The sequence below is a fragment of the Nanorana parkeri genome, unplaced genomic scaffold (assembly GCF_000935625.1).
Source record: "Nanorana parkeri isolate BGI_ZX_2015 unplaced genomic scaffold, ASM93562v1 scaffold351, whole genome shotgun sequence".
Taxonomy (NCBI): Eukaryota; Metazoa; Chordata; class Amphibia; order Anura; family Dicroglossidae; genus Nanorana; species Nanorana parkeri.
The window spans coordinates 621,960-639,580 of NW_017306619.1; the positions used below are offsets into that span (position 1 = coordinate 621,960).

Sequence of the window (17,621 nt, forward strand, 5' to 3'; positions counted from 1 at the left end):
CCCATCACATGCAATGTTTGTCTGAGGATTCCCCCCAATCATTGCAATTGTCTTCCGTGTCCTATCATACAGACATTTCTAACAGTTACAGAAACCCATCTCTTTAAAAATGGTTACCAGTCTTCCCCTCTATCATTTCTCATGCACCCAACTGCCATCAGCTCTATCCACTGCTACTCTCTTCTCTATTGTATCTAGTGTACCTACCTACCATCAGCACCACCCACTGCTACTCTCTTCTCTATTGCACCTAGTGTACCTACCTACCTACCATCACCTCTATCCACTGCTACTCTCTTCTCTATTGCACCTAGTGTACCTACCTACCTACCATCACCTCTATCCACTGCTACTCTCTTCTCTATTGCACCTAGTGTACCTACCTACCTACCATCACCTCTATCCACTGCTACTCTCTTCTCCATTAGATTTGGTGTACTCAACTACCCTTACCTCCATCTGCTGATATCTACCTTCCCTATTGTATCTAGTGTCCTCACCTACTTTCATCTCTAACCAGTGCCATCTCCCTTCCCTTTTGTATCTACTGTGCCCACCTACAATCACTTCCATCCGCCCATCCGTTGCTTCTCTCTTCCCTATTGTATCTAGTGTATCTACCTACCATCATCTCATTCTCTACCCACTGCTTCTCTCTTCCCTATTGTAACTAGTGTACCTACCTACTTACCATCACCCCCAATCCACTGCTATCTCCCTTCTCCATTAGATCTAGTGTACTCAACTACCGTTACCTCCATCTACAGATATCTACCTTCCCTATTGTATCTAGTGTACCCACCTACCGTCATCTCATCCACTGTCACCTCTCTTCTCCATTGTATCTAGTGTACCCACCTACCATCACCTCCATCTACAGATATCTACCTTCCCTACTGTATCCAGTGTACCCACCTACCATCATCTCTATCCACTGCCATCTCCCTTCCTTGTTCTATCTAGTACAGGGCGTCCCAAGGCCGGGGGGTCACCCGGAGCAGTTACCGGGTGACACCCCACCGTGACACCACCACGCATGCGCGTGATGTTACCATGCGCGTGCGCGATGACCACATCGCGCATGCTTGGCGATCTTATTGATCCATGACCGAGTGCCCAACTTTTCAGAGGGGGGTGACACCAAAATGACTGTCAGTCATTCTGGTGTCACCCCTCCAATGGTGTCACCCGGGGGCGGGCCGCACCCCCCTTGTGACATGTCATCACCTTCATCTACTGGCATCTCCTTTCCTTGTTGTATATATTGTACTCAATTCCCATCATCTCCAATTACTGCCATCTCCCTTCCTTATAATATCAAATGTGCGCAATTATCATGACTTCCAGCCACTGCCATCTCCCTTCTATTTTTTTGTATCTAGGGTCCCCACACATTGGACTGGAATCTCCGTAGAGCCCTCTTTTCTTCCTCTTTCATGTGTTTGTAATTGTTGCTTATGAAGTTTGCACTTATGATTCCTTTATTATTTATTGTTCTTTGCTCCATAAAATGTTGGAGCTTTAAAGGAGAACTATGAGGTGAGTGCTTTTCACTCCCCTCATAGTTCTAGCCGACCTGTGACAATGATACTGTCACAGGTCGGCTCAGTAGATCGGGAGGTGAGCGAACACATACCGGCGTTCGCTCACCTCTTGATCCTGTCACGGCTCTCTGCCTTGACAGGGGAGGGGCTGGATTCCCCCCTCCCCGCACCGACCCGCCAGCACTGACTGGCGGAACGGACGGGGGAGGGGGCGGGTACAGCTGGCTCTGCCTCTAGATAGGCAGAGCCAGCTGTCAGTCACGCAGCTGGGCGGATCCAGACATAATTGTCGGAATCCGCTTCAGCTGCGGCGTCTCAGTATACCGCGAGCAGCAGCTCCCTATATACTGAGCCTAGGGTGACGGGAGGACGCTAGTTTGTGTCCTCCCTTTACCCTAAGGAGAACTATGGGGAAAAGACTTAACCTCATAGTTCTCCTTTAAAGTAAAGGAAAATAACAATGATAATAGTATTAATAAACATATTAAACATAATAAAATATGAAACATCAGTAGCTGAGCCCGTGCAGAAAACCTGTTTAAGCTGCTGAAATATTACGTAAGCTTCTTAAATTCCTCTGACCCGGCAAACCAGAATCCATCTGTTGCTCACAAACAACTAAGTATAATAAAATACAAATATGTGAAGTGTTTTATGTGTCAGAGAATTTATATATCTGCTTAACCAGCCAATCTTAAAGGAGAACTATGGGGTCAGTGTTTTTCCCCATAGTTCTCCTTAGGGTAACAGGAGGACACAAACTAGCGTCCTCCCGTTACCCTAAGCTCAGTATATAGGGAGCTACAGCTCGCGGTATACTGAGACGCCGCACCTGGAGCGGATCCCGACTTAGATGACGGGATCCGCCCAGCTGCGTGAGTGACAGCTGGCTCTGCCTATCTATCCGCCAGTCAGCTCTGGCAGATGGGAGCGGGGAGAGGGGAATCCAGCCCCTCCCCCTGTCACGGCAGAGAGTCGTGACAGGATCGAGAGGTGAGCGAACGCCGGTATGTGTTCGCTCACCTCCCGATCTACTGAGCCGACCTGTGACAGTCTCATTGTCACAGGTCGGCTAGGAACTATGAGGTGAGTGGAAATCACCCCCCTCATAGTTCTCCTTTAAGGTGCCCACACACCTTGCGATAATCGTGGGAAATCCCGCAATCGTACGATTATCATAAGGTGTGTGGAAGCCGTGCGACCTCTGCTACTGTAAGGTCGCACGACTTTTACCTTACGAACATGTTCGAAAACCCCGCCGAGAATCGTACGATGTTCGGCAGGTGTGTATCATGTTCGTAAGATAAAAGCCGGACGGGCCGGTGTGCGCAAGCGCACACTGCCCGTTAGGCATTTCGGTCATCGGAAGCCCGCCCCTCTGGGGGGCGCGGCTTGTGATCATCGCAAGTACGATCTGCCTGTTCAAGATGGGCAGATCGTACGCTTTTTTAATTACCTTACAACCCTCGCAAGACAAAAGTCTTGCGAGGGTTGTAAGGTGTGTGCCCAGCCTTACTAGACAGCTTACCCTAGTCAGTGACTTCCATTCTGCATTCCCACTGCAGTTAATCAATATGGCTTAATCATGTACATAACTGGGAACTATTTTACCTTCCAAATGAGTTATAATTTCATGCTGCAAGGTTTATAATTTACCCTTCTCTGTGAAACTTGTCCCTGACTATAAACTATATATAAACTATAGCAGCAGCCCAGCTTGGTCAAGAGCAGATCCTAGTCTTGCTGATGGTCACTAAAATCCTATGATGTTACATCATGGTGGGTATGGACACGTTATAATGGTTCATACTGGGATATAAGCTCATATATTGATACTGGTTTAAATTGAGTTTATATTAAATTACTCATCCACTCACTTATTATATCTCATCTTGACTATTGCAACTCCCTCCTCATTGGCCGACCTCTACACAGGCTCCTCCCCCTTCAGTCTATCATTAATGCAGCTGCTAGACTCATCCACCTAACCAACCTGTCTGCAACCTCCCTCTGTCAATCCCTCCACTGGCTTCCACTCGCCCAAAGGATAAAATTCAAAGCCATCCACAACTCTGCCCCCGTATATATCTCCAACCTGGTCTCAAAGTGTGACCCTAACCGTCCCCTCCGCTCATCTTAAGACCTCCTGCTTTCCAGCTCCCTTGTCAACTCCTCCCATACTCGCCTCCAGGACTTCTCTAGAGTCTCTCCCATCCTCTGGAACTCTTTACCCCAATCTGTCCCTCTATCTCCCACCTTGACTGCCTTTAGGCATTCCCTAAAGACTCATCTCTTCAGGGAAGCCTATCCCACCTCAACCTAACCACTGAACCATCACGTACTCAAACAATTCATCCCCTCACAGCAACCTCCTCATGTATCACTTCCCACCTCCCTTTTAGATTGTAAGCCCTCAGGGGCAGGGCCCTCCTTACCATCTTGTCTTGAATTGTATTGTGATTCTAATGTCCTCCTTATATTGTAAAGTGCTGCGCAAACTGTTGGCACTATATAAATCCTGTATAATAATAATAATAATGTGCATTGCTTGAACAACTCCCTTGCCCTAACTCATCCACTCACTTATTATATCTCATCTTGACTATTGCAACTCCCTCCTCATTGGCCGACCTCTACACAGGCTCCTCCCCCTTCAGTCTATCATTAATGCAGCTGCTAGACTCATCCACCTAACCAACCTGTCTGCAACCTCCCTCTGTCAATCCCTCCACTGGCTTCCAATAGCCCAAAGGATAACATTCAAAATATTAACAATCACTTATAAATCCATCCACAACTCTGCCCCCGGCTATATCTTCAACCTTGTCTTAAAGTATCATCCTAACCGTCCACTCCGCTCTTTCAAAAGACCTCCTGCTTTCCAGCTCCCTCGTCAACTCCTCCCATGCTCGCCTCCAGGTCTTCTCTAGCGTCTCTCCCATCCTCTGGAACTCTTTAACCCAACCTGTCCGTCTATCTGCCACCTTGACTGCCTTTATGCATCTCATCTCTTCAGGTAAGCCTATCCCACCTCAACCTAACCACTCAACCATTACGCTCTCAAACAATTCATCCCCACACAGCTACCACCTCATGTATCACTTCCCCCTCCCTTTTAGACTGTAAGCCCTCAGGGGCGGGGCCCTCCTCACCATCTTGTCTTGAATTGTATTGTAATGTCTTCCTTATATTGTAAAGCGCTGCGCACACTGTTGGCGCTATATAAATCCTGTATAATAATAATAATAATTAGGGCAGGTAATGATTCAAATATTCGTGTTCGATTAATAAAAAATTTTTTTATCGATTAATCGATTAATTATAACGCACATAAAGATCCAACTATATTGGCCTATACACATACAGCACAGCAATGAAGTAATAAAATGAACTAGGATTACACTAATCCAGCACGTTATACATTTCCCCAGCCCTAATAATAATAATAATAATAATAGAGAGATTTAAACTGCTCCGGTATTAGATGCTACACAGAAGTTTCTATTTAGATTTTGAAGCTTGGTGACGGTCCCTCGTAGGAAATGCATTTTCCATTTGGAATCCCCGAATGAAGTCCTACGCTTGCTTGTGACAGGCAGGTAATTGTCTTGTTCTTCCCACATTCGGCAGAGGAGCTCATGAAAGGAAGGTGAATGACAGCGATGTGTCTTATGACTTTTTCATTGCTGGCAACACATTCTCAGATCTATCTGCCTATAACAAGAGGAAGCTCCCTGCAATTCTATATGTGTAATATATCAACAGGGCAGCCATCAGAAATTTTGGGGCCCCTTACACGGCTTTAGGCCGCCCCCCCCCGCGCCGCTGGACGCAGGGCTTAGTGACGTGCTGGACGCAGGGCTTAGTGACGCGCTGGATACAGGACCCACCTGAGAGTGACCCTGCAGAGCCCACCATAGATGCTGCACAGCCCATCTGAAACTGTCTATGGTGGGCTCTGAAGGGGTCTCAGGTGGGCTGGTCAGGGCTGCATCCCTCCCCTCCCTCCTTTCCTTCCTTCCTAGCTCCTCTTACCTACACACATGGCCTCGTCTGCCGCCGGACCGGCCAGAAGTGACGTCACGTCACTAACGTGACATCACTTCCGGCCAGTCTGACATCAGACGAGCAGTGTCGCTGATGGGGCCCTAGCTTGTCTCAAAGCCGCTGGAGCGACAATGCTGGGGCCCTGCGCTGCTAGGGCCAGGCCTCCGCCTCCTTGCCCTTCATCGTCGGCCGATAGTCATGTAAGTTACCCGGGCAGGCCCCCCAGGCTGCCGGGGCCCTTACATGAGTATCGGCCGTACCCCCCTGATGGCTGCCCTGTAAATCAAATAGAATGTCTTTAGGTCACTTACGAATGCCTTTAAAAGTCACCTAATCATATATTTTAATAAAGCCATCTTTCTTTATACTGTTACCACCACGTGCCGTCTGCAATCAGGCTGATAGTGGGAGTGTCAGATCTGCAAGCGGATGAGTGGGAGAAGGCAGTATTTAAAGGGACCCAGTCATGTAATAAAATGCTTCTGGAAAGCACATACCTGAGAGAAGAGTCTGATTACTCCTCTACGGTCACCCACGCCACTCAGCACTGCTTTGTTGCAGAGAACTGTTCCCCCAAAGTCCGAGTTAAACCAACACTTCTGAGAGGGTTCATCTCCATTGTCCCCCACAGCTCTCACTGGTTCCTCCCCTTGTCCTAACATGACTACTGTATATTATGGTGATGTGGTACTCTCCTATAGGCAGGGTCATACAAGCATATCATGCCAGAGATTTTTGCAAATGGCAATTCACAGTTGTTGACATTTCCATTATCTCTGCATGAAAGTCCATGGGAAATGCTCTGGTTGTGTGATACAAGTGTGAATCAGAAGTGTAGCTCAGTAGAAAGAACCAATGAGAGCTGCGGGAGACCCTGGAGATCAACACTCCCGGAAATATTGGTTTCCTAGTGGACTTTAGGAGACCAGTTCTCTGTGCCACATGGGGGAACCATTTATAATGGGCAGAGCAGGTGGGCCGACGTGGGAATTCAGCACAAGGGTGGTGGGAACCTCTTAAAATGGGCACAGTAGGTGTGCAATAACAGGAACTCAGCACAAGGATGGTCAAAATCCATAAATAATTGGCACAGTAGATATGCAGACCTAGAAGTGAGCAAGGATGGTGGGAGCCCCTCATAATGGGCACAGCAGGTGTGGACGCAGGGCTTAGTGACGCGCTGGACACAGGACCCACCTGAGAGTGACCCTGCAGAGCCCATCTGCACAGCCCAGGAACTAAGCACAGGGATGGTGGGAACCCCTCATAATGGGCACAGAAGCTGTGAAAAACCCGGGAACTCAGCACAGGGATGTCAGAATTCCTCATAATGGGTACAGTAGGGGTGCAGACCAGGGAACACAGAGAGCTCACCAATAGAAACCCCGTAAGACAGAATAAAGTTCCAAATTACTCTCTCAGCACCCTGCTAAGTTTCTGTTTTATGTGGTTTGACTATTTAACCGGCTTCTGTTGTGATATGGGCTTTGGTGTAGGAGTGGGTTTTGTGACTATGGCGAGCAGAATATTTAAGGTCTCTCCACACTCTGTTGTTCCATTGCTGTGCATTACCACTCATTGTGGTACAGTATTTTGCACTTGAAGAGGAGTGTCATTAAAGCAGTCCATCCATCTAAAATGGGCTGCCAATGCACAGCAATAGAAGAAAAATAACTTTGCAGCATTTTTATAAGGCAGCGCTGTACAATGCATGCCATGTGCCTTGTAGGGTGATGTGCTGCATGTGCATTGCTACCTACTGTATTTGTGTATTGGGGTTCCATTTGCATCCCTACATGCATAGTAGGAGCAATTCATAGGAGTGAAGCCAGTCTTAAGGTCCCCACACACCTTACGATAATCGTACGATAATCGCGAGAAAACCCGCGATCGTACGATTATCATAAGGTGTGATAATCGGACATGTTCGAAAACCCGCCGAGCATCGTACGATGTTCGGCGGGCTTGTGGCATGTCCGTACACACCTGCCCGTTCGGCATTGCGGTCATCGGAAGCCCGCCCCTCAGGGGGCGTGGCTTGCGATCATCGGAAGTACGATCTGCCTATGCAAGATAGGCAGATCGTACGTTTTTTTAAGTACCTTACAACCATCGCAAGACAAAGGTCTTGCGATGGTTGTAAGGTGTATGCCCAGTCTTAATTGTTAGCACCTTTGGGGCAAGCAGTGATGTATTCCATTTATAAATGAGTAATATGTTAGCACATCATACACAAATATTCGGAACTCGGAGTCAGTGCACATACTGTCATTGCACACAGACCCACTTATTCATGTGTCTGATGCCTTATATACACCTCAATTTCCTTATTGCGAAGCTCTGCCAGGTGACTGAGTGTCATTACCTGATTGGAATAATCTTCTCCTCATCGGTTTGTGTTTCCGAGCAGCAGACATCAGGAGTTACTTCAACAGCCTCATTCACACAGGGCTCCACTTTTCTCTCACCTGAACCTAAAAAAAGTCACCGCCATTACCATACTGATTAATGCTGATAGACTTGAAGGAAGCACAGATCCACATAATGAAAAACGCAGAAAACGTAGATCTACTTTAAAGTGAATAGCTTTATCATTTGACCTTGGAGTGTTGATTTGTTGAAGGGTTAGAACCCCTAACGGGGTTTGTATTGCTGTCTGTGAGATTTTCCACAGGTAGTGTCACCAGGATAGGAAGTTGGAGGAAATCTTATCCATGGGGATGCAGATAGACATACACTGTATTACCAAAAGTATTGGGCCCCTCCCCCTCCAAATCATTGGATTCCGTGACATTTCCTGGCTACTAAATATTCCGCGGTCACCTGTTACTGGGATTATAACAAAGTGGAAGCAACTGGGAACAACAGCAACTCAGCCACGAAATGGTAGGCCACGTCACATGACAGAGCGGGGTCAGCGCATGCTGAAGCGCACAGTGAGCAGAAGTCGCCAACTGTCCGCAGAGTCAATAGCCACAGACCTCCAAACTTGGTGTGGCCTTCAGATTGGCGCAACAACAGTGCGTAGAGAGCTTCATGGAATGGGTTTCCATGGCCGAGCAGCTGCATCCAAGCCTTACATCACCAAGTGCAATGCAAAGCGTGGGATGCTGTAGGGTAAAGCACGCCGCCACTGGACTCTAGAGAAGGGGAGGTGTTCTATGGAGTGACCAATTACGCTTCTCTGTCTGGCAATCCGATGGACGTGTCTGGGTTTGGCGGTTGCCAGGAGAACGGTACTTGCCTGACTGCATTGTGCCAAGTGTAAAGTTTGGTAGAGGGGGGGTTATGGGGTGTGGGGTTGTTTTTCAGGGGTTGGACTTGGCCCCTTAGTTCCAGTGAAGGGAACTCTTAAGGCATCAGCATACCAAGACATTTTGGACAATTTCTTGCTCCCAACTTTGTGGGATCAGTTTGAGGACGGACCCTTCCTGTTCCAACATGACTGCGCACCAGTGCACAAAGCAAGGTCCATAAAGACATGGATGAGGGAGTTTGGGGTGGAGGAACTTGACTGGCCGCACAGAGTCCTGACCTCAACCCCATAGAATACCCTTGGGATGAATTAGAGCAGAGACTGCGAGCCCGGCCTTCTCCTCCAACATCAGTACCTGACCTCACAAATGGTCCAACATTCCCATAGACACACTCCTAAACCTTGTGGACGCCTTCCCAGAAGAGTTGAAGCTGTTATAGCTGCAAAGGGCGGAGCCAACCCAATATTAAACCCTACGGACTAAGACTGGGATGCCATTAAAGTTCATGTGCGTGTAAAGGCCGGCATCCCAATACTTATGGTAATATAGTGTATTGCACCCAACAAAGGTTCTGACACTTTTTAACTCTATCCAAAATGAAAGCAATGTTTTGGCTGAGGTCCCTGGCTTCATTCTTTTGATGGACTTTTCTACAAAGCTTACAAAGATATTATATCTATTATGGTAATTTTTTGTACAAAGATATTAAAGAATAATTTGTGTCTTGGAACATTGTATACTTCCCCTTTAGTGTCTCTCTTCCTACTTAACGTACCTTGCAGGATGTCCTCTGGGGTCTGGGTGTTGGCATCTCTGAACATGTCCATTGATCTTATCGTCTCCTGTAACTGTTGATCCACTTCCTTCCGAGTGACCTCTGGAGTGAGCTCTGCAGTCACAGGTAGGCCAGTGCCAGAGTCAAGCTTCTGGAGAACCTGTCTAATCTCTTGGTTTGCACGTTGCAGAGAAGTCCTTATAAATTCATCCAAAACTCCTCCTACAGATGTGAAAAAAGTTAATGGCATACATGATATCCAGGGGCCAGATACTGTGAATTGTACAATGTACTTTATAGTGTTGTAGTCTTTTGTCTGGATGTGTCTGAACCCAACAACCAGACATTTGATACTGATCACTGAGAATGTAGCCTATCTATTCACTAGAGACCGGTGACATCACTGAGCATGCAGCCTATCTATTCCCTAGAGACCAGTGACATCACTGAGAATGCAGCCTATCCATTCACTAGAGACCGGTGACATCACTGAGAGTGCAGCCTATCCATTCACTAGAGACCGGTGACATCACTGAGAATGTAGGCTGTCCATTCACTAGAGACCGATGACATCACTGAGAGTGCAGCCTATCCATTTACTAGAGACCGGTGACATCACTGAGAATGCAGCCTATCCATTCGCTAGAGACCAGTGACATTAGGATTTTTTTGAGTGTTAAACTTGATGGAAAAGTGTCCTTTTACTACCCATGTGACTAAAAATAAAAAATACCCTCCCTTCCCTTCAAGGGTTAAATGCTCGTTTGGTCTAGGGGTAAAGGCATAAGGTTAATAATTACCTTATTACTTTCTCTGGCAGGCTTTGGGTGCTCACCTCTTCTCAGGTGGAGTATTTTGGTTGGTGAGGACAGATCTGTATGGAGCCGGTACTCGAAGGTGGTGAGACAATAGTGCAGAGACCTAAAGCTGGGCATAATAGGATCATCTGTGTTCACTTGCCATGTAAGTCCCCCTTTAATTGACTGGGTGCTAACACCTAAAAGAGGCTTATCCTAGTCCTAAACCATCTTTAGGTTGGTATAGACAGACTTTAATGTATATGTGCCCTTAGATCAATCATAGAAATCAGAGCTCAAATGCAGACCCCTTGCCTACTCTGCCCATGGCCAGGCATACAGCTTTAGGCCCCATTCACACTGAGCGACATGAAAATCGCGCGATTTTGAGCGATATTGCGCGACGAGCGATATTAAGCGACTTGTCGCGCGACATCGCGCAACTTTTTCCTATTGGGCTGTATGCAATCAGGAGCAATATCGCTCGAAATCGTTCGAAAAAAGGGTCATGTAGGAGCGACAAGCTTCAAGCGATATTGATATCGCGTGGAAATATGAGCGGTATCGCTGCAAAAATCGCACGATAAATCGCTCAGTGTGAACGGGGCCTAAGGCACTGGTGAACTTGAAAGCCCATTTGCTTTACTTTTCTCCATACATAAGGCTCAGTCCTAGAGCATACTGACTATCTGGGTTGCATTCATTGAGGCACAGTATATGGATACAGCCAAGGTTATCAAGGCCCAAAAATATGCATTACCATAGACAAGAGAATGGGCTTGGAAGGCTACAACAACAAGAAAGGTAATGGCACCAACTGGACACTTGTTGCATCAATCTTCTGAGGCTCAGCAGAGTACGTTCAGAAGCGATAACCAGGATGGTACAGCTTGGAATGTATGTAGACTCTTACAATGAACTTCTCTTATTTGTTCCCTTTCGGACTGTTAAATATCCCCTTGAATTCTGAATTGAGAAAGCAAGTCGGATGACCAGCGACACATCTTCAAGAAAAATACAGCAAGTCTAGCTGCTTTGATTTATTTATTACAGATATACCATGACCTGGATGAATGAGAACCTTTAGGGACACATGACACATGTTGACCCTGAATGAGTCCTTCATTGGTGGTCGCACAACTGCAGAATGACCTTGGGCAGTCGTTCATGAATTACTGAAGACCAATCATTCTGAGCATGCGCCTTCACCGATGATTGACTCATTGAGGGCCAACATGTAAACATCTATAGTGTATAATCAGTGGTGCAGGTGCCATATACTGTATGTTGATATTAACATGTCGGTCAATAGGCTGCATTGACGCTCTATGCTTGTACACATGTAAAATTCACGCAAACGTTACATGAATACAGCATACAGACATCTTACACAGGATCTGTCAGTCTCTGCCAGGAAGACCCTTCATTTCACATTTACAGGGCTATTCACAAAAGGGGGAGGAGTTTGGATAAGGCAGGAGAAGGGAACAATCTAGGACAACATAGCTGAACTGGACTGTGAGCTGAATTGGAGAATTTTTCCAAATCGGCTATGTTGTCAGAGATTGTTCCCTTCTCCAAACTCTTCACCCTTATGTGAGTAACCCTTTTAGTATTTCCATAAGCCCACGTGCATGAGTCCTAATGCACCTCAATGCAATGTAAACGGCTCCAAAGTTTGGAAGCTTCAAGGATGCTCAGCAGTGCTGGTAACCCAGTGGGGGATTGGTCCAAATGGATCAATTGGGAGTCTCCACTGACCAGCAATGGGAAGGTAGTGCATAGGGTTCCCACTTTCCTTTCCAAGGCTGTATGGGATTCCTGCACAGTTGACGGGTCTTATTATTCGGGGACCAAAAATAGGCCAATAAGATCTTAAATGCTTTTCCAAGCATGACCCAAGTTTATGCCCAAACCTCCCTCTCCACCTCTAGAATATGTCCCCATGTATGTTATTTTCTTCTGTTACCTTGTTATTGTAGCAAAAAACTGTTTTTATTATTTTCTGTCACATCATCACCGGGCTTGTACATTTCATGCAAGTGTTGCTGCTGGGAGGTCAGTTCCTACTGATGTAGGCCCATCCCCAAAACGACATCTCCCAAGAGCCTTCGCCCTACACAAGGTGTGTGGGCAGACTCTTGAGAGTCAAGGCAGCATTTTTTCCTGGAAATAAATCAGTGTATGACCTCAGAAGAAGACAGAGAGGAACGGGGTATAGGATGAGTTTTGTAGTCCAGTGGGCAATGCTGCTTGGGATTTTTGGTGAAGAATGAGCACCGTGTTGTCAGCCCAAAGAAAAAGTTAGAAGCTCGCTGGATTTCTGGCACATCGACATGTATTTCTTTCTGTACTTGTAGTGTTTTTAAAGGAATAAAAATTAGGGAAATGTGCTCAGACATGACAGACATAGACTTGAATTGAACGGAAGGGACAGTTGGTGGCTTCTGTTATGATGAGGTTATGTGGAGACAAATACACTTCCGGGTCGGTTAAATGCCCGCTCCCTCATGGCCTGTTATGGGAGGGGACTTTTCACAAACCACTACAGCACTACTGTGTCCATTAGTGACATAAGGGATGGCAGAAGGAACTAGTTAAGAGTTTTAAACTCTTAACTAGCAACAGAGTTGCTTTATTGAATAATTTGATCAGAATCCTATATTTTTTGTGACAATGGCCCTTTAAACTCCACTTTAAAAGCATGTAAATGAAAACAATCTTAAAAATGTGAATATAGCATATATATATATATTAGGGATGCACCGATACCAGTTTTTCGGTATCAAGTACGGTACCGATATTTTTCTTAAGGTACTTGCTGATAGTCGTCCGACTTCCTGATTGCCTGTGAAGCCGGTGTTCCAGCGAAAGAACACCGACTTCAGAGGCTGCCTGGCTTCCTGACCAATCAGGAAGCCAGGCAGCACGTCATGACCCGCCTACAGACTTCTTGATTGGCTAGAAAGCCGGCTTCACTTGTTTCTAGGCAGAGTGTGCTTCCTGCCAAATCAGGAAACCGGGATGCGAGTTATGACCTGCCTCCCGGCTTCCTGATTGGCTAGGAAGCCGACTTCGCTTGTTTCTGACCAATCAGGAAGCCAGGAGGTTGGTCTTCATGTGCCGCCCAGCTTCCTGATTGTTTAGGAAGTCAGGCTGCTTAGCAACACATGAAGCTGGCTTCCTAGCCAATCAGGAAGCCAGGAGGCGGGTCATAACCCACCGCCCGGCTTCCTAATTGGAAAGGAAGCCAGCTCCATGCTCCCTCGGCACTGCTGGTCAGAAGGAGATCTCCCTCTGACCAGAAGTTCTGGTATCGGAGGTAAGTATCAGAGCATTTGGGCGAGTACTCACCCAAATACTCGGTATCGCCACCGATACCAACACTAGTATCGGCGCATCCCTAATATACTGTATATTTACACAGTATATAATTGCTACACAAACCATTTTGTAATTTAATGTATTAAAAATGACCTTTCTATTTAAAACTGTAGCTGCTGTGATGTTCTAAATCTGTCAAAAATATTAAAATGCACAATGGTAACCAACTGTGTGCGGAAAAACCCCCCAAAAATGTCAATTCCTGCATCTGTGATTTCCCCAGATGTCTGCACTAAGTTACAAGTATAATTTTTGGCATTCTTTGGAATTAATATTTCATTTTTGGTAAGACACCCCCTAAGGTTTAATTACTACTAAAGGGATGCCGACACTGCATCTTTCCTCATTACAACACAGAAAGTCCATAAGTAACTCAAACCGTGCCATACAGGGATCAGTTTGGAAAGGGCATGGTGCAACAAACAGCTATTTCTTCTGAAGAGAAACAGGTAGGAAATTACAACAATGTTTGTGTACACAGATGACCCGGAGAGGATTGACTTTTTTTTTTTCTCAACAAAAGTGGAATTACCCTTTAAGCTCATCAGTTGATCTTACAAGAAAAAAAAAATCCACACAAGCAAAATAGATGCGATTTGGTTCTCCACCATTATTTTTTTTTTATTATTTGGACATTTTTGTCATATCAATCATCCAAAGAGGTCAATGTTTAATTGAACACCTTCCACGGCAGGGCTTAAGAAGTTAATAAATAACAGCTAGATCACAAGTTTCAATTCACGCTTAGAGATTCAGCAGCAAGAATAATTCAATCTACATTAAACAAACCTAACAGTATCACTTAGCTCATCTTAACAAAGTCATATTTCTCCTGGGAGGAGGAATTTGAACTCTATGTTCCCAGGCTGCGCTCTCAATGCTTTATTCCATTGAGCAAGTTAGAGACGGTCGCTCTTCCATCAATAGCTTTGCATTACAGTCTGGGAACATGCAGAGGGCAAACGGTATGACCTAGTTACAAATGGCCTTCGACGTGACAAAATACCACCACACTTCCTCAATGTCAAGATTATAAATTCACTTGAGATCTTTTTTTTATCTAATGAGATCGTGTCCTACTTCGGCAAGGACATCCTATAAGATCCATCAATGACACTCAAGTGTTATGTATTCCGACATATTTCAGTTATTGCGGAGCAATCTAATTACTCCAAAAGCAATCCATGTGTTTTTATGGCAACAGTCCAAGATAACAGGTTTTTTTCCCCCTTACATTTTAATTCATATCAAGCTACGTTCTTGGCAGCATCCAAAGCACTTTTGTCATCTGCCATCGTCAACGGGTTTGATGTACCAATGTAAACATAATATTCATTTTAGACAGAATACTTGAATAAAACATGTTAGACCGTCGTAAGAAAAAAGATCGTGATTCTCCTTACGTACAAAGATCACAAAGTTACCGTAAAAGTCTATACAAGGAGGAGAGTCAAACCAATGGAGTTGTCGTGTTGTCTAAGTTCTTATTGATAGACCACCATCATTTCTGCATGGAATGGCACTTCAGGTTTATCTGATTTATTTAAAATCTAAGTTTTAAGTGTTCCCATTAAGACTGGAAAAGTTCATCCGCCCTGATTTTATTCTTCATTTCATTACTGGTCTGAACTTCTCTCTCTCTCTCTTTTTTTTTTTTTTTTTAATCTCCCCCTCATATCATCAATGGTTTAGCTTTGAGAAGAATCTTTTTTGCTTATGTGTAGCATTACAGTTTCTCCAAGTGTTCCGTAACTCAGGGTTCTTGTCGAAACTTCTGTCTTGAAGCTCGGTTGGCCATTGTCTGCAGAGCGTTGAACCTCGGTACAGAAAGAAGGCTTGATGTTGAATGTTGACAGACCAGTTGGTGAAGAACTGGCACTTGCCCCAGTACTGCTGGTTTGGTTCATACGGTAAGAAACATTTGAGGATCCCATCACATTCATCCTACCCATTCTTGAGCCAGTCATGAACATGCTTCCAATTCCTTCTTTCATGTTGCTGAAGAAACTTTGCCTTTGTTTCGCTACAACAGGCCTACCTACGTTCAGCAACACGGGCTTGCCAACAGTTGGCTCGTTGATTTCAGTCTGCAAGACTGAGATCTCGCATGGCGTGTCCTCGGTGATGTTTGAAACATTTTCATCACATCCGTAAGTCTCTCCTTGACCCGGAACGTAATCCTCAAGATCTTCTAATGTTAGAACTTTACCGTCACGAGTCAGAATTTTTTGATCTCTGCTTTTTAGCTCTTCGTTATCTTGCTCTTCAGGCTCTTCCACGATGACATCTTCAACGTCCAATGATATTGTTTGGTCTGAATCATGTGCTTCTTCTTCAACAGCTGCCTGTTCTATGTCTTTTACAGTACCAAGATTCACAGGTGAGGCTTTTGTTTCATCCTTCTCAAAGATTTTAAATTCCACACATTCTCTTTCAAATGTAGGAAGTTCTGACTCATGTGAGACTGTGCTGTCTAAAATTTCAACATCTTCCTCCTCTGCTGCATAATGTGAACTTAGCTGTTCTTCAACCTCGTCCTCTGCTTCTTCAGAAAGGTCATACTCCATATCAACCTCGGAAAAGCTGTAGGATGCCTTGGCTTCCTCCACCAGCTTATTGTTAGAGTTGTTTGTATTTGGGTCATTGCCAGGGAAACCCCTTGATCGCGAGCTATACTGAGTATATTTCTTTGACCCCCTTTCATCCTTCTCAGGCTTTGCTGGTGAAGTTCCTCTTTTTCGGGGTGGTTTGGGAGATTTTTTCACTTGGAATTCAATAGTTTCTTCAACCTCGACCCATCTGCTGGATGTTTGCTCTTCTAATCTGGCGGTTGCCCCTCGGTCATCTTCTGGCTCTGTTATGAAGAGAGTGGGCACCACTGTCTTTCGGGTTTCTGCCTCGGATCTGTAGACGGATGTCTTGCCTCTTTGAAAAGAGAAGGGCTCTGGGGTAGAGGCCTCTGACCTAGGGGCTCTTACTGGAGACTGACCAGAGACTCGGCGTGATGGAGACATTCCAGGTGTCACCCTTCTTCTCATCCTTGGACTTTTCACCACTGTTGTTATAGTTTCCTCTCTATTAACGACGTAAATGTTTAAATTAATATAGGCATACAGACAATATTTGAGTGACACAAGCCAGGTTAGTTGGGTAAGTTTCCTTTGCTGGGCCAAGCTGAATCATGCACAAATACGTTAGGAGTAGGTTAATTTAAAGCTTTTAATTGTGCTGAGGGTGGGCTATTCACAGAAGGGTGAAGAGTATGGAGAAGGCAGGAGAAGTGAACAATCTAGGACAACATAGCTGAATTGGAGAATATTTCCAAATCAGCTACTTTGGCCTAGATTGTTCACTTCTCCTGCCTTCTCCATACTCTTCTATGATCCTTTTATTTTAGGTTGCGTCCTTAAAATTTTTATCTCCCTATACCTCTGGATCTGAGGTGCAGTTACACAGAGAGCTACAGATTTATTTTAAAGTTGGACAGAAAAAAATCAGAGCAGGCAGATGCGCGCCACCCAACTGTTCTCAGGGGGAACATCGATCGCATAGGCTAGACAATTTGTTCTATTCTACATAATTCTTTTAAGATAAGTGTGTCTCTGCAACAATTACTTCAAGGCAAACTTTTCAATAATAATTCAAAAGGAAAATTCACTTAAAGTGGGATAAACCCAGCGGTGTATTTACAAATGCTGCTGCCCTAGGCAAAACAGCAACGACGCCCCCCTCACCCACCCGTACTGACGGCCGATCGTCACCATCAGCACCCCACCCCCCCGGGGTTGACGCCGCCTCCCCATCAGCACAAGCCTCC

At 45.5% G+C, this 17,621-nt stretch overlaps 1 protein-coding gene across 1 annotated transcript in view; it reads right to left on the minus strand.

Annotated features, from left to right (window-relative positions):
- Nucleotides 1-15,462: 15,462 nt before the first annotated feature.
- Nucleotides 15,463-17,621, minus strand: part of OBSCN (obscurin, cytoskeletal calmodulin and titin-interacting RhoGEF) — a 233,575-nt gene continuing 231,416 nt past the window's right edge. The window contains exon 95 of the mRNA XM_018558648.1: nucleotides 15,463-16,879. Within this exon, the coding sequence (XP_018414150.1) occupies nucleotides 15,493-16,879 (1,387 nt within the window). The 3' untranslated portion in view covers nucleotides 15,463-15,492. The remainder of the gene's footprint in view (nucleotides 16,880-17,621) is intronic.